The following is a 24900-nucleotide window of genomic DNA, read 5'->3' as shown; positions in this document are numbered from 1 at the left end:
TTTCACACTTGTGGTGGTTTGATGCCAACAAATAGAAGCAAGAAACTGATGCAGTCCTAGTCAGTTTCATTGTGATGGGCAGGAGAGAGGGGTAGGTGGCTATGCAGAAAAGAGCCTCACCTCCTCTTTCTAAGAGCACTCAGCTACAGCAGAGGTCTGCTCCTGTGGTCTAGCAGAAGCTGCAGAGTGAAACTAACTAGGGTAGAGACCTAGGAATGGGTCTGACACACAAAAGAGTTGTCACACAGAGGAAGACCCAGATAAACCAAAGACAAGGTTGGTCCAGTGTTCCACTGGCAGCACAGTGATCCAAAGCAAAGTTAGTCACTCTGTGGCATTAGGGACAGTGAAGTCACACGGCATGAAATATTTGTGACCCTAAAACAAGTTAAACAAAACAGAACATCTCATTCATCTCTCATTTCTGATTATAGTGACAAGCCACGGAAGTGTTGCTCATGATTTATGACAACACACAAATGCCTCAGTGGGATTGGCACAGCCTGAGCACATAACTCTAGATATATGTTAACATCAGGGCTTTCACTCACTTCTTCATTTTTTGTTTTATCCAGTGGAGGCTTAGGTGCTTTGATTTTCTCTTCCACGTCTCCAACCGAAGCAGCCTGATTTCCTGGTTCAGAAGCCGTAGCCAGGCTGTCTGGCTCTGGAGTCAAACTCTGTCCTGCCACACAGCCAAGCAGAGGAAGACTCCCCTGCATTATGAACTGAACTGTGGGCTGACTGACTGGTGCATAGGGTGGCAGGCTTGAGGGCAGAGGTGGTGTCAAAGGTATATTTTGACTGTATACCTGCAAAATAGAGACACTTTGGCAAACGCTTCTTGATATTACAGTGCAGAAAAGCAGAGTTTAGGGAATTTAAAAGCAGCTTTTACCCACTGAAACAGAGAAGTGACTTACTGCTAAACATTTCTTTAAGTCAAAAGGGCTGAGGTTTCCATGCCACAGCAAGACTTCTGTGCTCCAGCAGCCAGCACTACTTCTACTCAACTTCTCACTGGCGGGCAGCACAGACGGACAAGCATTTATAGTATGAACCATGGCCAAAAAGCTGGGTTTTACAGCAAGACAATTTGTTCCCCAAAAGCAAGATTTTGGGGGGCAAATAAATGCTGGAAAACAGAAGCTATAAGTATATTGCAAAGTAAAGTAATGAACTTTGATTTTTAATCTAAGTGTGAGCACGGTTTGAAGGAATAAGCAGTTAGCGGATTGCTGAAGTGCATGGGCTGTATGGAATGTACTACACGCAGAGGAAGGAGCAGAATTCTGTAATGAAAGGGGCAGGGCACAACGAGGTCACGGATGAGGTGGAATGGCCTTCCATGACACTTCGCTTTTGGAGTCAGAACCAACCTGAGAGGAATCTAGATCAGGAAACATAGGCTCAGGAATCATATAATTGGTTGGAGGAGGCTCATTTAACTGCACCTGATTTAATGTTTGGCTCAAGTCCTCTGCTTTCCAGGCCCCTTCCTTCGCTCTCTGAAGTTTGTAAAATGGCACTCCTAAAATTCCCAAGAAAAAAAGCATTTAACACCAGTGATAAACCCAATGCATCACAAGTACAAAGCAAGCCGTAAGAAAAGCAAAAATCTAGCGATGTGACTGGCTAAGAAAGAATTCTGTGCAGTGACTAAGTTTATATTTCACAACTTCTGCTAAGTGAGGATTTTCAGCTGCAAAAAGAAAATATGATTACACACACTAGCCCACATTTTCAAAAGTAACTAGTGATTTTGGGTGACCAGCTTGAAACATCTGAATTTTAGAGGCTGCTCATCACTTTTTGAAAATCATGCCCCAATAAGATGTTTGTGATGCAGTTCTACTCTGAAAGAGGTTTAACAGCCTTGCAAGGACAGACTTATGTTCATATTGTCTCAATGATTTCCATATCACATGTGCTAAGTAAAAAGATGATTTTTCTCCCAGTCTTGCACACTCAACCTGGGATCTGAGTCCAGCTGGATTCTTTCCATCACAATCACACACAGCACTGAGGCTCCACAGGACAAAGAAGGTCTGTGGCTACACCTGAACAATCTCACTGCCTTTCAATTACGAGCCAAGAGACATCTGTGTAAGCCTATTGTTTTTATTGGGTTTGCACAAGTATAACTGATTGGAACTTGTCAAACAATTCAGTTGATGCACAAGAAGGAACAAAATCCCGTTACGTCCCTCTTAGCTGTGTTGGCTCTGCAGGGCTAACAAGAGTGAAGAGCAGTTATCTGTGCCACTGGTCACTTTAGACAATGAGAGACCTGGTCAGCACCTAAAAATTAGATTGACCCAGCTCCATCGCACAGGGCTGTGAAAAATTTCATACCCTCTGTGATGTAATTAAGCCAACCTAACCCTCCCTCCCCCCATAGATGCAGCCAGGCTGATGGAAGAATTCTTCTGACTACCTAGCTATTGCCTCTCAAGAGGGTGGATTTACTACAGGAATTGAAAAACCCCTTCCATAGCTGTAGCAACTATCTATGCAGTGTAGTTGCAGCTGTGCTGCTTGTAGGGTAGACATACACAGTTATGACAATGACTTTTCTTCAGAGTTTCACTACACAAGTGTGAGACAGCTTTCTATTTCACCAACACGGTCCCTTACAGACAACATACTCAATGCATTATTATTATGGATATGATTTTGTCACAGTAAAATTAGGCAAAATTCACAGAGAAGTCATAGCAAAAATGTACAGAATCATGGTGGGGCTGAAGCCCAAGCCAAAATAGTCAAGGAGATCTGCTAAAGTCATGGAATCTGTGACCAAATCATATCCTTAGTTATGACTTTTTTCTGGCAACACACACACACACACACACGCACCCCCGCACAAACTTACTTGGTGTTTTTTCAGCAATCAATGCATCACTTTCTTCCTCTTGTAAATTCCATGTAACCCTTTTCACAAGTGCTTTAGCTTTCAACACAGGACCCTGAGATACTGCCTCCAGCTCAGGCTTATTTACATCATTGGCTTTTTTATCTAACTCGGGGCACTCATCGTTAGCATCTTTCACACACTCCACAACTTTATTTTCAGATAAGCTTTGGGTTGGTGTTGCGTCACTTTCATCCTGCACAATAACTTCCTTCTCTCGAGGTGATTCTATTAGAGATGGACACACTTCAATATCTTCTATTTTAGTTGTAGTCTCCTCCAGGTTCACACTGTTGTGGCTACTAACCACAGCTGAATCAGTCCCATCTATTAATTCCCTCTCAAGGGAAGCATCTATATTGTCGTGTGAAGCAAGAAAATTTGTGTTCTCTGGCAGCGGGGGCGCAGCTTCATTTGTAAATTCCTCAGAGATTTGCTCCATCTCTGCACTCTCTTGGGCATTTTCCTGTCGTACAACAGTGTCTCTTGGAGTCTCCTTTTCGGGTATGCTGGCTGACTGGAGGTTTAAGGAAACATCTTCCGGTGTTGGCTCTTCCAGCTCTTGTTTCAAAGAATGACAATGTACAAAAACACTAGATACATTGTCATCTGAAGACCTCTGATCCTTCTCTGGAGTAGAAAGCGATGACCCCTCTTTTGGCTTGTGCTTTCTTTCCTTGGAGCGTGATCTAGATCGTGGCCTTTTCCCCCTAGATTTAGTGCTTTTGTGCTCCCTTGACCTCGATACAGAGGGTGACCTAGATCTCCATTTTCTCCTCTCCCGTGACCTGGATCTTGATCTCTTTCTCTCCCTTGGCCTTGAGCTATTATCTTTTTTATCGTATCTCTCATAGCTTTTGTCTCTCCTGTGCTTCCGCCTTTTAGTTCTCTCAATGCTATTTGATCGGGAACGCTCTCTTCCTCTTGATCGAGAGCCAGATCGCCTTTTCTTTTTTCGACTTTCATAAAACTCAAAAGAGGAGCTGTCAGGACTCCCTGAGCGTGACCGGGATTTCTTTCTGTCCCTGGACCAGGAACCTTTTGCTTTTTTGTCTTTCGTTTTATCCTTTGCTTTCTTTTTTTTTGATCGTTCATGACTACTGGAACGATCACTAGAAGACCTCCTGTTCTTGGATTTCAGTTTGCGCATTTTACTGTAGTCCTCTTCAGCTGACCAAGAGGCGGACCTGGAGCTTCTTTCCTTCGAGCGTGTTCTTGACCTGGACCTTGATGGGATTCTCTTATGTTCTTTGAGGAGTGTCTTTTTTCTTTTCAATTTTTTCCGGCTTCGGGAGCTGGAGTTTGACCGGGATCGGGAACGCGACTCTCTCTCCACTTGTTCTCTTTTATGGATTTTTTGCTGCCCATCATTACTAGAATGGCTATCTGGCTCCAGCTTCATATTAACTCTAGCTAGGTCTTCTGCATCAAAGAACACACGAGGACTTTCTCTGCTTTCTTCTTTTAAATACTCCAGATTAGAAGTTCGTTTGACTGCAGAGGAAGTACAGGGACTGCTTTGAGATTCTTCCTCATCCATTTTTTCTTGTTCAGTATCGGAGATCTGTTCCACAATCCTACCCTCTATTGTCACATCATCATGAGACTCTGTGTTACTTGATGGAACATCAGATGATTCAGCACCCGACCCAAAGATATTTTCTACCGTGTAAGGGGTAAAACGACGTACAGTTTGAAATGTTTGAACTCTGGGACTTTCAATCGAAATGGTTCTGGTGATATTTGTTAGCGGCACCCCTGAGACAAGCCTTTCAGGACTGCTGTTTGTTGAACTTGAATCTGAGCCTGTTGGATCAAAGGGATCGTATAATATTTCACTTTTGATCTGCTTTGGTTTTTTAATTGAGAAGAGAGGGGAAGGATTCTCTTTCCGTTGCACTTTGTTGTCTACAGGGCGGAAGGTATTACAAAACCCAGGATTAGACAGTCTGCTGGAATGCCCTGCATTTCCAGGAATATTAATCTTAAAGCTCTCAAAAGAAGAGCTTACACCTTTACTCCTGGATGACCCCAGCAGTGTTGTACTCCCATAGACACCTGTATTTGTGGAAAAAGAGCCTCCACTTGTGTGTGTCTGTTGTTGAGATTCCTTGGTATTTGACTTGTTGCTTTCCATCTTGCTACCTTTTCCTGACTGATTAGTGCTCCCTTTGCCAGTCAGCTGGGTTATACAGGAACTGGGGATGTCACAGTTTTGGTTCCCTGAAGGTTCTGATTCCGAATGCCTGCTGACGACTTCCTTTTTAATCTTTGGTATCCTGGGAAGCTCAGAGATATCAAGCCTCTTGGGAGCTGCTGGTTTTAGCAGCTGTCTCACATCTACACTTTTTGAACTCAAATTAGAGTTACTGTTGAAGGGTTTTGAAAATGTGGAGCAAGAGGGCACTGCATGTTTAGAATCCCCATTAAATCTAGGCATTTCATCTGATTTTAGACCAGGTCTGCTTGGATTTGCCACACTAAGAGTCTGAACAGATCTAGGAGTCATTGAATATTCTAATCTAACAGCTGCTCTTCCCGCTGTTGTCTGTGCCGGGTTCACTGCCTTCTTGAACCTGCTTAATGAGGATGATGTTGAAAATAAGCTTGATGAGGTGGTGTGAGGATTCAGCCCCAATGAAACTAAAGGTTCTGCACTGGAGCTGCTTGCTATGGTCCCTGAGTGCAATGTACTTGGTTGAAGATTTTCTCCTGATCCATCTTCTACTCTTAAGTCACTAAGTGAGTTTCTCTGCAGTGACGGAACTAAAACATACAAAAGAAAAAGTTAATCTTTTCAACATTTACTTCTTTTATTCCAAAATGAAAGTAACATTAACTCTGTACAAGTCTTAATCTTCCACTTTTGCCTGTGGAAGCATTCTTGGCAACAGCAAGCCACCACACCCACTACCATTTTAGTCAAATGCTCAAGGCTTATGTTGGACAATGGTGTCTTTGTGGCAATCAAATACCACTAGTAGAGTAAAAACTGCACTTGGAAACACCAAAGGCCATATAATGAGATGGTCTCTAATCTTTTAGCCATAGACCAATTAACATATGTGGACAGCGATATGTGGGGAACTAAAGAACAATTAGCTTTAAGAATTATGTTTAAGTTTTCAATATGAACAGATATTTTCCAAGATAAGAATGATTAAGTCAGGAGAGTGCATGTACCTGAATATATGAACACAGCACCTACCCTACCAAGTATTTAATTTTCTTGCCCAGCTCTTCATCGCTGTACTTTGAGCTATCTGTTCATACCATTTACAGTGTACTTCACAAATAAGAAGGCAGTAAACATGTAAAATTCCAGGAAAAATGGGTTTTAAGTTCCCTTTGCTTAATCCAGTTCACTGAGAGTTGTGATAAATGACAAAACAGCTACAGTGCAGTACTTATATATAGGGCCCTACCAAATTCGTGGCCATGAAAAACGTGTCACGGATCGTGAAACCTAGTCTCCCCCCATGAAATCTGGTCTTTTGTGTGCTTTTACCCCATACTATACAGATTTCACAGGGGGAGACCAGTGTTTCTCAAATTGGGAGTCCTGACCGACCCAAAAGGGAGTTGTGGGGGGGGGGGGTTTGCAAGGTTATTTTAGAGGAGTCACAGTATTGCCACCCTTACTTCTGCGCTGCCTTCAGAGCTGGGCGGCCAGAGAGCAGCAGCTATTGGACGTGGGCCCTGCTCTGAAGGCACCGCCCTGCCAGCAGCAGCGCAGAAGTAAAGGTGGCAATACCATGCCATGCCACCCATAGTCCTGTGCTGCTGCCCTCAGACTGGGCAGCCAGAGAGTGGCGGCTGCTGACTGAGGGCCCAGCTCTGGCAGGCAGCGCAGAAGTAAGGGTGGCAATACCATACCAGGCCATCCTTACTTCTGTGCTGCTGCTGGCAGCGGCTCTGCCTTCAGAGCTGCGCTCCCGGCCAGGAGCCACCATGCTCCAGCTGCCCAGCTCTGAAAGTAGCGCCGCCGCCAAGAGCAGCGCAGAAGTATGGGTAGCAGCACCGCAACACCCCCTACAACCTCCTTACGACCTCACCCACAATTCCTTTTCGGGTCAGGACCCCTACAATCACAACACCCTGAAATTTCAGATCTAAATAGCTGACATCATGAAATTTACAAGTATTAAATTCCTATGACCGTGAAATCGAACAAAATGGACTGTGAATTTGGTAGGGCCATACTTATACAGTGACAACCACCACCTCCAATTAAACCAGTTCTTCCAATGACCTTGTCACTATGCAATTAAAACAGAAGCATGGGTGTACATGTCAAAAGCTTACTATTTTGACCCTAGTTACTACCTACCACCCTGATCCCATAAACGTTTATGTATATGCTCAAAGTTAAGCACATATGTAGTGTTTATAGGATAGAGACCCATGTGACTAAATACGAAACAGTTAATTAAGAACTGAAGCCAAACCCTCACCTGCCCTCTTTGCTGTTAGTGAACCATCTCTGTTGATGACCACATCAGACCCACTCATCATGAGGAGGCTCTGTCCAGACAGGATGCTTCCCAACAGGTCAGGCGCAGGGGAAGCTTCTGTTTCTTGATCAGGAATCAAGACAGGCACACTTCTCCTGCATGTTACAGATGGGTTACATTTTCCTTACTTTTACATTGCTCTCAGACTGTACAAATGGATTACATTACAATGAGACTAAGATCAGCTATTGGGGGCTTGCAAAAGAACTGTGTGCTCAGCCAGTACAGTTCCCTTTATAGGAGCTGGCTTCACAAAAGGCATTCAGCTTCTGCTGCCCTCTGCTGAGAGGTGGTCAAAATACCTACTCTCTGGACTGGTGCCATACAATGGCAAAGTGAGTGGTTATATCAGATACCTGCATGTCTTCAGTATGCTCTGAAGCATGAAATCAGAATTAAAGCCAAATGCCTTCAGCCACTACGGTGGCCATCTGAAATAACACTACTTGGAAGTGTCACTCAATTGCTCGAAAAACACACACTTTTTTACCAAGACCTTATTAATTTTTTTAATAACCATAATGTGTCATTCAGAAGTTTATCATAAGCATATCTCCCAACATAGCTGTCTGGTCTATCTCAACCTTTCCTCCCCATTCCCCAGTTTACTTTTCAGCAGACCTATATTACTATCTCATAGAATTTACTTAAGTTAACTTAGTGGTTTATGGGCACCTATTGTAAAAGAACCGGAGTGCATGACAAATTAAATCCAAGAGCTAGATTAATGGGCTCAACTACAGACAACACAAAGCCCTCTCCCTGTATTACCTAACCATTAGGGAAATTACTTACCTATACTTTGTCTCCTCTGGAGACATCATTTTACTGGATGCCTACTCTTGGGTCTTTTTTCTAGAACTTCCATAACTCTCAAATATTATTGGCCCACTGAGGCACCAGTAGGCACAGCTGAAGGGCAGACTAAGTGCCAGTGTCTCAGTGCCGTTTGGGGCACTCCACTTCAGTTCATGATGAGCACAACGCAAATAGCAGTCCAACCTTTAAAGTATTATTTGTGCCAGAAGTTTATGCCTACATGACAGAACTACCAGATAGTGTAAAAATGTTTGCCTTCTAGCTCTGATGGGAAGATGAGCAGTAATTCAGTCAAGTGATGTCTTCAGAGCTGCTGAATTACAGGTAAGTAATTCTGCCTTCTGAACAAGAAGCTACCCCCAAAGCCATCCCACAGGATCACTGAGACTTCCCAAAACCTCTTCCTCCAAATGAGAGGTGGGGAAGTGGAGAAAAATATCAAATAGCCAAGAGGCATGACCACATTATTCCTGAGATTATCTTGCTTGCAAACTAAAGACAGGCAGCCACTTAAACCCATCATACCATCGGGGCAGTGAGATGACAACCTGGAGCTCCCTTATTTTTCCAGTGGGGTGGGTGGGTGTGGGTGTGTGTTTCCAGTCTTCTCTCCCCCACACTCACTTTCTCCTTGCTCTAGTGGGTTTTTTACTCTCCTTTTTCCTTTCACTCATACCCTAATCTGTCCCCCGGCCTCCCCTCATTCGCTCAGCTCTGTCCCGTCTCCGCCAGCCACCAACACACTGGAATCCTGAAGCTCTCACTGCACTTCCTTCAGCCAACTCCTCCAGTCAACTGCAACTGAACGTCCCAGTTCCAGCATTCCATTCCTGTTTATTAAAGGGATACTGTCCCAAATATTCTGCTGCTTATTTGAACAGAGGAAAGCTGAATCACTGACTGCCCAGTACACACAACCGGAGGTTAAAAGTGAACACTCTTTCTTCAGTCTCCTTCTAACCTCTATCAAATGGCAGAGGAAACAGATTAGTCACCCAAATCATCTGCTAGTTTACTGATCTCCTTCTCAGATTATATGCAGCTTCTTGCACCGCATTGTGTAGAACCAGTTATATGCCCACTCTTCTGAAGTGCAATATGAGGACCCTTTTTTGTGGTGCACGCCACTTCTCAGACACAATTTTTAACTGAGAGAGACTGCAGGTTCCTCAGTGCTCCCAGACAAATGTTGCATTTTAAACATATAAGGTAACAAATGGCCCGACCACGTCAGAACAAGAAGGGATAACTTCCAAATCTGAAATTTCAAAATGTTAGTTAGATCTACTGAATGAGGAGCAAGCAAGGAGGATGTAAAAATGGGATCCACTGAATCACGAGGAAAGACAGCCAAAGAAAGCATGACAGAGTTTAAAGCACAAGGCTAAGTGCTTTAAAAAAAAAATCTCCCAACTGCAGGTGTCTCAATGTGACTAATTGAACTGTTACTAGTGTAAAATGTATTATAGTTAAGGCTATGTTCTAGTCACAGGTATTTTTAGTAAAAGTCATGGACAGGTCACAGGCAATAAACAAAAATTCTCAGCCTGTGACCTGTCCATGACTTTTAGTATATACCTCTGACTAAAACTGGGGGTGGGGAGGGTGGCTCAGGAGGGCGGCCCTGGGGGCGTGGTGGGTGCTGGGGGGCATGCCGGGTACTTGGGGGGTTGTGGCATGGGGGGGGTGCCACAGTTGTTTGGGGGGGGTGGGAATTGCAGCCCGAGGGGTGCCGCGGGTGCTGGGAGGTGGTTCAAAAGGGTTGGTGGGGCTTGATCAGGATCCCTGCCCAGCTCCTGGGAAGCAGCAACCCCAGCTCCTAGCTGCATGTGCTGCCTCTGCTCCACCCCAAGCCCCAGGTCTGCAGCTCCCATTGGCTGGGAACCGTGACCAATGGGAGCTGCGGGGGCAGGGCCTACAGGCAGAGGCAGCATGTGGACCTAGGAGCTCAGGGAGGGGAGTTCCTGTCACCCTTCCGGGGAGCCCCCCACCCCGAGGTAAGCACTGCCTCGCACCCCAACCCCTAGCTCCCCGACTCCTAAACTCCTGCTGCTGGGGGGCAGGGGAGGGCCCAAGATTGCCTCAGCAGTGGCCGGTGCACCTGGCTTGGGGGCTGCCCAAGCTGCTCAGGCAGCCCCCAGACCAGGCGCATCCATGACTTCCGTGACAAACACAAAGCCTTAGTTGAAGTTCCTTAGCAACTGCCCAAGAAGGGCCAAAATGTGCTCTGATTCTGGATACCCAGAGTCAAAAAGCTCATTCAGTCTTATGACCCAGACTCCTTCGGTCTGTTTTTATACAATTAAAAAATAATAATAATTTGGCTGCCTTACCCAGAAAGTCCCACAGAAACGGGTCTAGCCACAGGCCGATGAGATCTTAATGCTGACTGGGAAAGAATTCTCCTTTTGGCGCTCACAGGTGAAGCTGGGTTGGCTGGAATCTCTTCATTACTGCAAACACACACAAAGGGAAACTGTCAACTTAAAAACCCTTGTTTAAACAATTATCTACTATTGACACCACAGCGAAGGCTACTAGACCTGAAAGAACATAGGAAAAAAGTTTCCTCCCTTTATTTTAGTTAACTTTTTGCATACAATAGTTCTTTATAGTGGTTTGTATGGGTGTCTCAAACTGCACCAGGAAGGAAGTTTTTTTGTTTCGTTTTTTTTAACATATGGGCAAACACAACTATAAAATCACAAAAGTTAGGGGGATATTCAAGGGAAGATGTCTTATCAGAAACAATCTTTAAATCTTTTCTAAAATATATTAGACTTCAATTTGGCAGTATCCCTTTAATGACAATGGTCAAATATGCTTTTTCAATTTAAGATTAAGCTTTAAAAAGAGGTTTCAGACTTATTCATGAGATAAGTGACTCAGAAGTGGCATTTTGACATGATCTGGCAGGATTTCTTCTGATTCAAGATTCTAAAATTGAAGGGGAATGGGAGAGAAGAGACCCATATAACCCCACAGATTCATTGTACTTTTAGAGTTAAGGCACTGCATCATTATAACCCCCAAAATTTGCTAACTACTTCTTAATAAAGAATATCACATTCAGTCACTAGTTAGTTAACAAGAATCAGATTCTAAAGACACTTAAGTAGCTTCACACACAGGTGACTAATGATTTTTGCATGCCCGACATGAGACTTCTTAAAATGGCTTGATTTTCAGCGGGTGGATATACTCAGCAATTTCTGAACATCAGGCCCCTCTAAAAAGTCTGAAGTTGGGCACAACCACTAGTCATCTTTTGGTCTGTAGTTTTATATTACTGGTAAATATTATGACTAAGGCTAAGATTTTGTCATCGTTATTTTTAGTAAAAGTCAGGGACAGGTCACAGGCTTCCATGAATTTTTGTTAATCGTCCATAACCTGTCCCTGACTTTTACTAAAAATTACGGTGACAAAAATGGGACTGAAGGGGTGATGCAAGCCAAAGCCTGAGCCCTACTGTGGCGGTGGGGGGCGGTCCAACACCCACCCCTTGCAGCAGCTCAGAGGTGTGGGGGCCCCCTGCCACCTGAAAGCTCCAGCTCCGCTGCTCCGGGGTGAAGCAGAAAATGTCACAGAGATCTCTGGAAGTCACGGAATCTGTGACCTCTGACATAATCTTAGTCTTAATTATGACCCCGCCTCCAAATACATATATATTTAAAATATTTAATTTTGAAGGCATCCAGGTATTTAGTATTAAAATATTTTAACAGCATTAGAACACATCTGAGAAATTATCAGATTTGTGGTCTTGATCCCAAGATCTTACCTGTCATATGGGTCCAGTTCATAGGGATCTCCAAACACAGACAGAGAAGCTGCACCAATATCTGCTCTCATAAGGCCAAGTGAGGGTTCTATCGTTTTATACACAGAAGGGAATGAAGCTCCATGTACAGGTTTACCAAGGCCAAGAGTTCTTGCAATACGGGAGCGTGCAGTAACCTCATTTTTCACCTGGACAGGATGAGGATAAAAAAGGTGTTAACTACTATGCATTGTAAGATCGGCTTCTATCAACATCCAAATTAGCTACAAGTGTAAGGAGGGAAGAGGGGGTGATACCTGGCACTAAAAGCATGTGGCAGTTTGCAAAAAATTGTTTTACTTTGATTTGGGTTGAAGTTTGCAGAGCGAGCAGGTTAAGAATGCGTGAGGTGTTGGGCATGAGTGTGCTCTGTGTTCGAGGCCCTAACTTCTCTCACTAGTGTCCAGCTGATATGGTGAGGACTGCAACGTTTACTATTTTTATTTAGTGTACTGTAGTCAGTATAATGGAACTTGCATAGGTTGATGAGGGTAATTTTACATTTCTGTGTAAAAACATTTTTATTGAACCTGTACGTCATGCTTCTAGTATATACACTCAGTAAGTTGCACATATTACATTGAAATGACCACTCAAGTTAATTTCTGAAATACGATACTTTAACACAAGGTTCTGTCATTCAAAAGGGATGCTATCAAACTCCACATGATCTTAACTACTCTAAAGACAGTGGAAAGGGAAAATTGTAACTGTAGGGAATAACCACCACTTAAAGCAGAGTATGACAAGCTGCAGCACTGCAGTTGTGCCACTGTACTGCTTGCAGTGTAGACATACCCTTAAGTTTGACATGGATGTAAAAATTCCATAGTTTATCAGTGGGCTTAGAAACAGAGGGTGATGGAGACTCACATTTCAAGTGAGCGTGGACTGCTGTCAAACAAAAGTGGCAGTTCATGCGCAAGAGCAGAGTGTGAAATCTGCAGGGTTCAGTTTATACATTGAACCATATGTTTAATTCCAGGGTTTGGCAGCAAGCCATGCAAATATGCTTAGATGTTAGTTCAAGTAGACTAACTTCCCATTCTCCCATACTGCAGAAGGAGTGAAGAAACTCCTGTTTCCCAGGGATTTCAGTGGAAGAGTTAGGGGCAGAAATGCTCAATCCCTAGCATTACTGGTCCAAATGAGAAACATGAAGAAGCTCTTTTCATACAGTGCTACAGTAGGAACACACAGTTACCAAAAGAAACTACACCATTTGCTCAAGAAACTCCCTGAAAACGCACAAGAACAAATCCGCACAGACACACCCCTAGAACCCCAAGCTGGGGTTTTCTGCTACCCAAGATCCATAAACCTGGGAATCCTGGACGCCCCATCATCTCAGGCATTGGCACCCTGACAGCAGGATTGTCTAACTACGTAAACTCCCTCCTCAGACCCTACACTACCAGCACTCCCAGCTATCTTCGAGACACCACTGACTTCCTGAGGAAACTGCAATCCATCGGTGATCTTCCTGAAAACACCATCCTGGCCACTATGGATGTAGAAGCCCTCTACACCAACACTCCACACAAAGATGGACTACAAGCCGTCAGGAACAGTATCCCCGATAACGTCACGGCTAACCTGGTAGCTGAACTTTGTGACTTTTTCCTCACCCATAACTATTTCACATTTGGGGACAATGAATACCTTCAAATCAGCAGCACTGCCATGGATACCCGCATGGCCCCACAGTATGCCAACATTTTTATGGCTTACTTAGAACAACGCTTCCTCAGCTCTTGTCCCCTAATGCCCCTACTCTACTTGCGCTACATTGATGACACCATCATCTGGACCCATGGAAAAGAAGCCCTTGAGGAATTCCACCATGATTTCAACAATTTCCATCCCACTATCAACCTCAGCCTGGACCAGTCCACAGAAGAGATCCACTTCCTGGACATTACGGTGCTAATAAGCAATGGTCACATAAACACCACCCTATACTGGAAACTACTGACTGCTATTCCTACCTACATGCCTCCAGCTTTCACCCAGACCACACCACACGGTCCATTGTCTACAGCCAAGCTCTACGATACAACCGCATTTGCTCCAACCCCTCAGACAGAGACAAACACCTACAAGATCTCTATCAAGCATTCTTACAATTACAATACCCACCTGCTGAAGTGAAGAAACAGATGGACAGAGCCAGAAGAGTTCCCAGAAGTCAGCTACTACAGGACAGGCCCAACAAAGAAAATAACAGAACGCCACTAGCCATCACCTTCTGCACCAGCTCTCCAACGCATCATCAAGGATCTACAACCTATCCTGAAGGACGACCCATCACTCTCACAGATCTTGGGAGACAAACCAGTCCTTGCTTACAGACAGCCCCCAAACCTGAAGCAAATACTCACCAGCAACCACACACCATACAACAAAAACACTAACCCAGGAACCTATCCTTGCAACAAAGCCCGTTGCCAACTGTGCCCACATATCTATTCAGGGGACACCATCATAAGGCCTAATCACATCAGCTACACTATCAGAGGCTCGTTCACCTGCACATCTACCAATGTGATATATGCCATCATGTGCCAGCAATGCCCCTCTGCCATGTACATTGGTCAAACTGGACAGTCTCTACGTAAAAGAGTAAATGGACACAAATCAGACGTCAAGAATTAACATTCAAAAACCAGTCTGAGAACACTTCAATTTCTCTGGTCACTCGATTACAGACCTAAAAGTCGTAATTCTTCAACAAAAAAACTTCAAAAACAGACTGCTGAATTGGAATTAATTTGCAAACTGGACACCATTACATTAGGCTTCAATAAAGACTGGGAGTGGATGCATCATTACACAAAATAAAACTATTTTCCCGTGTTTATTTTCCCCCCGTACTGTTCCTCACGCGTTCTTGCCAACTGCTGGAAATGGCCCACCTTGATCACCACTACAAAAGGTTTTTCTTCTCTCCTGCTGGTAATAGCTCACCCTACCCGATCACACTCGTTACTGTGTGTATGGTAACACCCACTATTTCATGTTCTCTGTGTATATAAAATCTCCTCATTGTATTTTCCACTGAATGCATCTGATGAAGTGAGCTGTAGCTCACGAAAGCTTATGCCCAAATAAATTTGTTAGTCTCCAAGGTGCCACAAGTACTCCTTTTCTTTTAGTAGGAACACTAGCACTCTCAACATTAAGCAGTCATGGGATAAGATGGAAGGTGCTCTCATGAATTGGTAACTGGTTAAGAGATAGGAAACAAAGGGTAGGAATAAGTTTTCAGAATGGAGAGAGGTAAATAGTGGTGTCTCCCAGGGGTCTGTTCTAGGACCAGTTCTATTCGACATACTCATAAATGATCTGGAAAAAGGGGTAAACAGTGAGGTGGCAAAATTTGCAGATGACACAAAACTACTCAAGATAGTTAAGTCCCAGGCAGACTGTGAAGAGCTACAAAAGGATCTCTCAAAACTGGGTGACTGGGAGACAAAATGGCAGATGAAATTCGATGCTGATAAATGCAAAGTAATGCACATTGGAAAACATAATCCCAACTATACAGATAAAATGATGGGGTCTAAATTAGCTGTTACCACTCAAGAAAGAGATCTTGGAGTCATTGTGGATAATTCTCTGAAAACATCCACTCAACGTGCAGCAGCGGACAAAAAAGCGAACAGAATGTTGGGAATCATTAAGAAAGGGATAGATAAGATGACAGAAAATATCGTATTTTCTCTGTATAAATCTATGGTACACCCACATCTTGAATACTGCGTGCAGGTCTGGTCACCCCATCTCAAAAAAAGATATACTGGAATTGGAAAAGGTTCAGAAAAGGGCAACAAAAATTATAAGGGGCATGGAATGGCTTCCATATGAAGAGCAATTAATCAGACTGGGACTTTTCAGTTTGGAAAAGAGATGACTAAGGAGGGATATGATTGAACTCTATAAAATCATGACTGGTGTGGAGAAAATAAATAAGGAAATGTTATTTACTCCTCCTCACAACGCAAGAACTGGGGGTCACCAAATGAAATTAATAGGTAGCAGGCTTAAAACAAACGAAAGGAAGTATTTTTTCACACAACACACAGTCAACCTGTGGAATGCCTTGCCAGAGGATGTTGTGAAGGCCAAGACTATAACAGGGTTCAAAAAAGAACTAGATAAATTCATGGAGCATAGGTCCATCAATGGCTATTAGCCAGGATTGGCAGGGATGGTGTCCCTAGCCTCTGTTTGCCAGAAGCTGGGAATAGGCTACAGGGAATGGATCACTTGAGGATTACCTGTTCTGTTCATTCCCTCTGGGGCACCTGGCATCGGCCATTGTCGGAAGACAGGATACTGGGCTAGATGGACCTTTGGCCTGATCCAGTATGGCCGCTCTTACGTTCTAAATTTACTGAAGACAGTACTGAGTAGTAAATAGATGAAAAAAGCTCCTCTATTAAGTATCGTTCTCATAGGACTATATTATATACATTGTACATAATTCACCTGTATTCAAGTCATGCTTGTGGCCATTAAAACAATGTATTTAGTGTGTGATGGCTTACAGTGTTACACCAGAGAAATTAAAATAATGGCAGAGACTTTTTTATACCAGCATAAACTGATATCTGAACTTACTCGTATCTTCTTCCCCTTTCTCCTCTTTACTCGACGCTTACGTCTCTTGATCCATGTCCCTGAACTCTTTTTTCCAACGGAAGACTTTGTCTGAGTTCTTTTTTTGCCTGCTTTCTTCTTTCTACCTGAAGAGACAAGCATAGCAAAGTATTTGACTGACGAGCAGAATTGTGTACACACACACGTAAAGTTTCCCTACAGACTACAAACAAGTTTACAAAAGAAAAAGCTGTGATGTGCTGCAAAGGATCCAAAACTAGAATTAAATAGTGCAGTTGGAAGGGTAGGGATATAAAAGCTCGGTTTAAATGCGTCACTGGTTTTTAACTGAATACAAGTTCTCTTTAAACGCATTAGAGTGATGTAATCATGCAGTACCATGGAGGTAAGCAGACATATCTACTGTACTGTTTTCAGTTTGTCTCATGCTTTGTTCACTGAAACCTTTTACTTTGTAGACTAGGAATCCTGGAAGGGTTCTGATCCCCTCACCTGTTTTTCTTTTCTGCCTAGCTGGCGCCCGTGGGTGCAGAGGTCGCTGGTATACCGCTGTGCTTAGCCCTGCTGCAACTGCATCAATTGTTTCATCAAGAAGAGAAGACATCAGATACCTCGGCACATGCTGCATTTCAGAACAAGAAATCACATAAGTTATACATATTGTAAATGAGCAACAAAAGTTTGAGATTGCTTTTTAAACAAGTGCAACAAAACTATTTGTGATTCAGCACCAAAGTTCGCTTTTCCCCGACCATCATGAATCAGGCTGTTAACAAGAAATGGTTCACCTTTAACATTAAGTCACTTGTATCACCAGCACATGCTGCATCTCAAGTGAAAACTGACATAGCATTTTAAATCTGCCTCAATGTTTAAAGCCAGGGACATTTTTACTCCAATGCTTTATTCTGTTGGGAGAATCTCACATCCACTGTCACTGTGAAACCTCCCCAAACCCACACAACTGTCCACTGGCTTCTCCCAAAGCAGGACTAATCCATACTGACCAAAAATGAAAGCAAAGTTGAGGCAGTGTGGGGCCCAAGATCTTAGCTTCCTCACTTTTCAGGCTACATTTTCCCCTTAAACCCCCACAGACACACCAAAGGCAGCAAATCTCAACACCAACATCCTGGAGCTAAGCTTAAGGATAAGAGAGAGACTCCTCTTCAGTGTCACTTCCTCGCAATAAGCAGGAACTACTATTTCATGGCTCAAGTCCCTTTTCCCTTGCACAAGAGGTGCGCACCCACCTCCAAGATCCAGCTCCTGAAGGTCCTGAGTTTGAAGTGCAAAACTCAGGACGTGAAGGGTATGTCTACACAGCATTTTGAAGCAGGCTGCCAACCTGGGCTGACAGGAGTAGGCTAGTGGGGCTTGCACTAGTGCTGTAAAAATAGCTGTACAGACAGCACTCTGAAGATGTGGCTCGGGCTGAAGCTCAGGCTCTGAAACCCAGGAAGGGGGGTGGGTTGTGTAGACCTAACCGAACTCTGATCATCCAGAGGAGATTAGAGAGCTCCCTTGATTGTCCAGTGGTAGCACAGCTTTTAGTAAAAAGGTAAAAAAACAACAACAACGTACTCTAACCCAGTAGTTCTCATCCAGGGCCATTGGGGGTACTCAGAGGTGTTCCAGGGGTATATCTACTCATCTAGATCAGTGTTTCTCAACATGGGGGTGCACAGGATGCATTTAGGGGAGTTGCAGAGTGCAGGGCTGGTGTTAGGGGGTGGCAACCATGCCACAGGGAGCTCCGTGAAGCTAAGTTACATGCTTCAGCCCCAGGTGGCGGGGCTTCGGCTTCAGGGGTACACTAGCTTGGAAAGGTTGAGAACTACTGCTCTAACCTAACCAGCTTGGTTAAGTGCTATGGTTTTGTGAAAGCCACATCTACACCACATATTACATTGAGAGTTCAAGGGGAAAAGCAATTTCAAACCACCATAAATTCAGAGATATTATTGCACTACTTTAGAATAACTCATGCTGATACAATGCTTGCAGTGTACCAGCCTATTACATTTGTATATATTTACATAAAATATGTAAACAAACTTACAAAAAATGACTTTTACATATAAACTCCTATACATGGCATACACAGGACAGAAAAACTGCTCTAGAAGTGTTTTATGGTTGCAAAGTAAACAAAATGGGAAATTAAACTATAGCTGACAGAAGAAATTTCATCTCAATGTGGTGTTAGCATTGAAGACTAATGAACACACTTTAAAATGTGAAACACACCCCACAAAACTTTTTCTTTAAAAGGTATTCATTAGGGCAGAACTGCATTTTAAGCTCTGTGGATGCCAACATGTGCCCCACACAAACATTTTCTGTTGGGGGGTGGGAGGCGAGAGGAGTAGGGGGTACCTAAACATTGAAGATTTTAACTATACCAGGTACATCTGGAATAATGCATGAATTACACAATGAAGTTTCTCCTTCCCCAAATACTAGAGGTAACTGAGGATATGAAATCAACACCTTTCTGTATGTGCCATGGGGCACAGCAGAAGAGCTTCTCTTAGCTATTGGATTTTTACTTGAGCTCTCGGGTCAAATTTAAGTATCAGCTAGAGTAAGAGAGGTGTGCTTTTTTTAAAAATGAAGTGAGCAATAATACCTTTCTAGGGAAAGTTTGTAATCATCTCTGCAGATTGGAGAAGTGGAGCTCGGAATGATTTCTTGAACAGGAAGTACTTGGCACCCAGTCTTGCACTACTATGCAACGATTAAGTCCCCGTGCACCACCTCTCTCATCTGCAGGGAGACAGCTACACACTGTATTTATAAAACAACAGGTAGGGAGAGAGTAATAAAGCACTAGCAGTTACCCTGCAAAACCTTTGATTTCAAAACACTTTTCTAGTGTGACTGTATTAAGCAGTTACCATCTAGGGTGAGAAAGGGAACATCATCTACCAACGACTTTCATCTATATTTTTCAAAAGTGCGTCCAACATTTTGTGGGATTTTTACTGTGTTATTGATCCTTTTTTAATTTGGGGGGCTGAAGATTGGGAGTGAGGAGTTGTGTCAACATACCATCTGGCATGACCTACCTCCAGAAAAGAGACTAACAAATTTAAGGCCTATTAGGGCTCTTTGGGGAAAGTCCTAAGATCATTTAACCTAAACCATGTTAAGGAGGACCCAGTGCATGCTGGAACCTTGCATGCACTTTGTTTTGATGACTGGACTTTTTGCTATATTTCAGATTGCTTTGAGTTTGTTCAAGATCTGTTTTTAAATAGCATTGTTTGAATTAGATGCACTACTGGAAAACTCTGAAAGGAAAGTAATTACTTCTCAGCCCATGGGAAACCAAGACAAGGTATCTTAGACTGAGTAACTTAGAAGGGAAAGTCTTGGTCTTTTGTTCTGCTTTTGTCATTTTGTTGCTTCTTTATGTCTCTACTTTGTTCTTCTTTATTTTTTGTTCCTAATTATAGGTATCAAGGCTATTGATCATCAGGCCATTGTTTTTCTCAGGTTTCATCTAGATTTTGTTTTACTGTCTTGTCTGATTGCCAGCTTTAACCATTGGGGGGATGGGAGGGAGGGAAGAGAAGCATCATCTCACCTCTGATCCAGCTTTCTTCCAAACCAGACCTCAGGATGATTAGACACTTTGCGCATCACTCAAACTGACACCAACCTCAAACTGACAATCACCACCCACTCACCCTCCACTGGACTATGAAAAGAAACCTATTTTTTCTTCTTCTCCCTTCTACTGTCTTCTCTCTTATCTATGTTTGACTATCTCTGTAGAATTTGACTTGACAAAGCTTGCAGCTTTGCAAGTATGTAGAGAACGTTTTGGTTGCAACTTAGATATTTTCAACAACTGAAACACAGATTGTTTTGCAACTTGCCAGTTTTCCTGTACTTCCAGCAAACGAAAGGGAAGGGATAACCTCATATAGCGTTACTGAAAAATTAAGTGTCTGAGACCATTAAAAAGAACCCAAAGATATACTGCCAGTCATGGGTACAGAAATAACCTCTAAACAGTCTATAAGCCATGACAGGTTGGGGCGTGAATTAAGAATTTTCAGGTTTATGCAAGTGAAGCCCTAACAGCATTGGCTAGAGCCTATACAAGAGCTTCCTGAGTTTTCAATGCACTTCAGTAGTTCTCATCTGGAGGACCCTAGTTATTCCAATCATGACCACGGAAGAAAAAAAACTAACAGTTTTGCACAACTGTGGGAGGACTTTGCACTGTGGACTAATATCCTCTGGGGTTTCAGAAGGATAAATTCAATTCCACTTGTGACTCAAGTATTAAAATGCAGGTCTCCAGAGCGGTCTGCAAATTAGTGGACTTCTCAAATCAATTTTGCATCTATATGATTTGCTCACACACTGCACAACTGGTACTGCAATTAGTCTCAATTTACCAGAATGCAATTATTTAATCCTGGACAATCAGAATTCCATTGCTACCAAACCTGCTGAGCTAGTAATGAGCGGGCTTGTTTTAACTCTCTTAAGAGAGCCTTTCAGAGACTTGATTTTAAATTTTAAGTTCATATTTCTAGGGCTATCTGGACACTTCCCAATACCTGAATTTGCTGTGCAGTTGTTATTCGGTTTCTGTTCACTGTTGCCCTAACTCGTTCGCTCTGCCGAGTCCTGGCTATTGCTCGAGTTCGGACGTTAAGACGTAGCCTACTGGTGGTAGGTGTGACATCAGCTACGAGGGCAGCAACCTCTTCTTCACTCACATGATCTGTATCTGAAAAGGAAAAGCCCTCTGGGTCACTTATCAGTATACATTCCTTCAAGAGTTGAAAGTTTTACTATAGAATCTAAATCAAGATACTCATTCTGTTTTCTGCACACATACACCCCCCCCTACATCACAGCAAACTGACCCTTTGGCAAGGAAGGCAGCACAAATATACCCAGAGCCAGATAACGTCACTCCTTCAGCCAGCTAGGTGATTTGCTGGGCATTGAGAAGAGTTGCTTCTACCCTGTCGTTCCCAGCCAGGCTAGGGCTGGTAATAGACCCACTTCCAAGTCACCACACTGTAGCTTACAATCGCTGAATAAAATCTTAATATACAACACTGCTTTCCCAGTCAATGAGCCCAAAAGTGGCTGCCCACCAAAACAAAGGTGTCAAATCTGGGACCTAAACAACTCGACAACATTTCTTCAAAGAACAGCTGTTTTCCATGATCAGAATCAGAGTAAAAAGTGTGATTTGATCAAAATACTTACCAGCAGCAGCAACAGCAGCATTAGCTGGTGCACATGCTGGACAGAACCATTCATCTACAGGTATCTCACTCAGAGGTGGATTAAGGCATTCCATGTGGTATCTAATACAAGAGCAACACACAATGAGAGTCTTATCAACACTGAAAGAAAAAAGCTTTTTTTTTTTTTTTTAATTTCCATCCAAGGGCCATATAAGGTAGTCATCTCATATGCAAACAGACACCTAATAATTCTGAGAACCACTGCCCTAAACTGTGGTCTATGGAGCTGCTTCTATTAGTTTTGAAAGCAATAATGCTTCCTGATAGTTATACCAGTGTCATGGATTCTTGCAGGATTTCCAGAAGTTCCTTTAACCACTTAAAGCTCCAATCCTCAGAAAATTCTGCACCCCTGATGGTTGCTTCGTGTTTTGTTGGGTATTTGTTGTGACTGGGATCAAATTCACAGAAAGAGATAGCAAATACAGAGCAGGAAAAACACTTCAAGGTGCTTTGGAGAAATTAAAAGCAGTGGAAAGGGTAATAGAGACATCAACTTGAAATAATGCTGGTTTCCAAGGATTAAAATAAGTGGTACTGTTGGAATCTTTACTTTGCCACACATCACAGACTGGATCTGCCTCTTAAATCGTGTAGTTTTGAATACCCGCTCCATATCAAACATAATCCAGGCATTACTCAGAGACGACTAACGTCTGCTGAAGTTTTCCACAATATCACAACCTTGTGTAACTGCACAGGCTAGGAGCTTCACATGCTCTCAAGGTTCACTCATATAGAGCTGTCTACACAACTGGGGCCCAAGTTTGCAGTCCTCCACATAACGTTTTACAGAGGCGCATATGTCCAGTTCAATTTTTAAGACAAAAAATGGGATAATGCTCATTCCATAATAAATATTTTAAAATGTTATTTGCCTAGCGATTTGAATTACTAGATTAAATTGTCTCATCAACTGTAGTCAACAGAAGCTGTACCACTGAGCTTTTTAAGATTATGCAACTCTGTTCCTTTTATTGATTCTACTCCATTTTCAACACCATTAATACAAGACAGCATAGCATTAGCTAAAGTCAGGATTGTCAGTGAAGTGTTTAATCTTTTGATGCAGCTTCTACTCAAACTACATGGCTACAAGACAATCAGTTTTGAATGGATTTTCTCCAGTGAATTACTCAACCTAAAAAGCTAAATGCTTGGACTGAGTTACATGCCTGAGGTTATACATTGTATTAGTGGCTCTCTCCAGCACAGATTTAAGACAATATCAACTATCAGATTAGTATGTTTCTATAATTGATGCTTTTTGCCACAAAGGAAAGCCCTCATGCAATTCTTACACATACAGAAAATCTGGACCTGTTTTCCTGGAGCATGTGACACTTTCTCCATTAAAAGAGAAGGATGACCCTATATATGTGATTACAAGCTATAAAGGGTGAACAGTGAACAAAAATGGGAAATATAATTATTGTTCCTGTTTCAGATCACTGAGACACAGGTAATCTTAGAAGTTAGGAGACTTAAAATTTGAAGAAAATAATTCTAGGTTTCTTTAGGACTTATCCTAGCCACAGCGTCCTACGAGAGAAAGCTAGAAGAGATGAAAAGCACTTTCTGAGAACAAAGCACTGAAAAAGTTGTAGTTCTGCAAAGAACAGATCTTTCTAAGAGTGAAGCTTATTTTGAGAAAAACAAAATTAGCTGAGATGCAAAGTGGATGAGGTATTATCTTCTATTGGACCAATTTCCATTAGTGAGTTGTCTCTCTAATACCCTAGGACCAACATGGCCACAACAACACTACATGCAAAATTAGCTGAGACAGTCACTTAAAAAAAAATAAAATCAGAACACAAAAAGTGAGGACAGACTTGCACAAGTAAGAATTTGAGTTAAGTTAAGAGTTCTACTTATCAAATCTTATTTTGTTAGGAGTTCTTTAGTTATAAATATTTACTATATTTGTTCAGTGTTTCAGCAATATGCCTGACTTTAAAGTTTCTACCTCCCAATCCCAACCATGAATGAATGTTTAAGTTCCCTGGGGACTATAGACTGTGAAGGCACGAACAAAGCTATACTTACTGATATCCATTCAATTTATTAAATTTCAATGGACAGTTTTGCAAGGTTGATACAAGTGGTGTAACAGCTTTAAATCTTTGCATGAGACTTTAGCCGCAAGCTATATTTGAATACCTTGATGCATCTGTATTCAAATATTTAAAATAAGAGTATTTTTTAAATTGCCTTAAAGATACTACCTTTTGCTTATTCTAAGTAAGGAAAAACAAGAAGAGAGCGAGGAGAAAGGTAAATAGACCCTTTTCCTCTCCCACTATAATAATCTCCTTGTTATGAATGGTAGCCCACAAATATTCAGTACTGAAAAACAGCTGTGAATTATAACCACTTCACTCCCTCAGAGGGAGCTCTTTGTGACCTCAAAGGAACTAACTCAGGCCTTCAACTCTTCTTACCCTGCATCACAGCCATCACACAGCAGCAGGCGGTCTTCTCTGTCACTTCTGCCACACACCTCACAAAAGGTTGGATCATCCTCCCCGCTATCACCATCCTGAGCTTTTGTATTCTCAACAGGAATCTAAACAAGAGAGTTTCACATTTTAAGTAGAAGCTTCTGTTCTTTTTATCCACCCTGTTACATCAGCAACAATAGTAGTTCACTGCTACAGTGACTGCCTATTCTACCCTAATAGAACCTCCATTTTATTCAAAGTATCTAGAACATGATCGTTTATGAGGTAAGTGCTACAACTTCCACCATCCATCTTCCTTATTTATGGGAGGTTTGACTGGATATCATCAGCAATAGAAAACTGCCATTTAAATCAACACATTAGGTCACAATTCTGAATAAGACTGAGATGAGAAAGGCCCAAGAGGTGTATAACTAAGAAAACTTCAAGTTTAGATGCTTCTGACTTCCTTGACATT

The 24900-nt window shown here is 42.6% G+C and overlaps 2 protein-coding genes across 3 annotated transcripts in view; one reads left to right on the top strand and one right to left on the bottom strand.

Annotated features, from left to right (window-relative positions):
- Positions 1-8541, top strand: part of IRF7 (interferon regulatory factor 7) — a 61645-nt gene extending 53104 nt beyond the window's left edge. The window contains exon 13 of the mRNA XM_073347132.1: positions 8510-8541. Within this exon, the coding sequence (XP_073203233.1) occupies positions 8510-8526 (17 nt within the window). The 3' untranslated portion in view covers positions 8527-8541. The remainder of the gene's footprint in view (positions 1-8509) is intronic.
- Positions 1-24900, bottom strand: part of PHRF1 (PHD and ring finger domains 1) — a 45146-nt gene that overhangs the window by 6333 nt on the left and 13913 nt on the right. For both annotated transcript variants that reach the window (XM_073347124.1, XM_073347123.1), the window contains exons 6-16: positions 24423-24547; positions 21938-22038; positions 21274-21446; positions 17186-17315; positions 16694-16818; positions 12032-12219; positions 10581-10700; positions 7369-7523; positions 2876-5680; positions 1455-1531; positions 552-812 (exon numbers count right to left, since the gene is read on the bottom strand). In XM_073347124.1, coding sequence (XP_073203225.1) covers positions 552-812; positions 1455-1531; positions 2876-5680; positions 7369-7523; positions 10581-10700; positions 12032-12219; positions 16694-16818; positions 17186-17315; positions 21274-21446; positions 21938-22038; positions 24423-24547 — 4260 coding nt within the window. The remainder of the gene's footprint in view (positions 1-551; positions 813-1454; positions 1532-2875; positions 5681-7368; positions 7524-10580; positions 10701-12031; positions 12220-16693; positions 16819-17185; positions 17316-21273; positions 21447-21937; positions 22039-24422; positions 24548-24900) is intronic.

This window comes from Lepidochelys kempii, chromosome 6, assembly GCF_965140265.1.
Source record: "Lepidochelys kempii isolate rLepKem1 chromosome 6, rLepKem1.hap2, whole genome shotgun sequence".
Lineage (NCBI taxonomy): Eukaryota > Metazoa > Chordata > Testudines > Cheloniidae > Lepidochelys > Lepidochelys kempii.
Note: the sequence above shows the minus strand (reverse complement) of the source record. Positions and strands in the feature narration are given on the sequence as shown.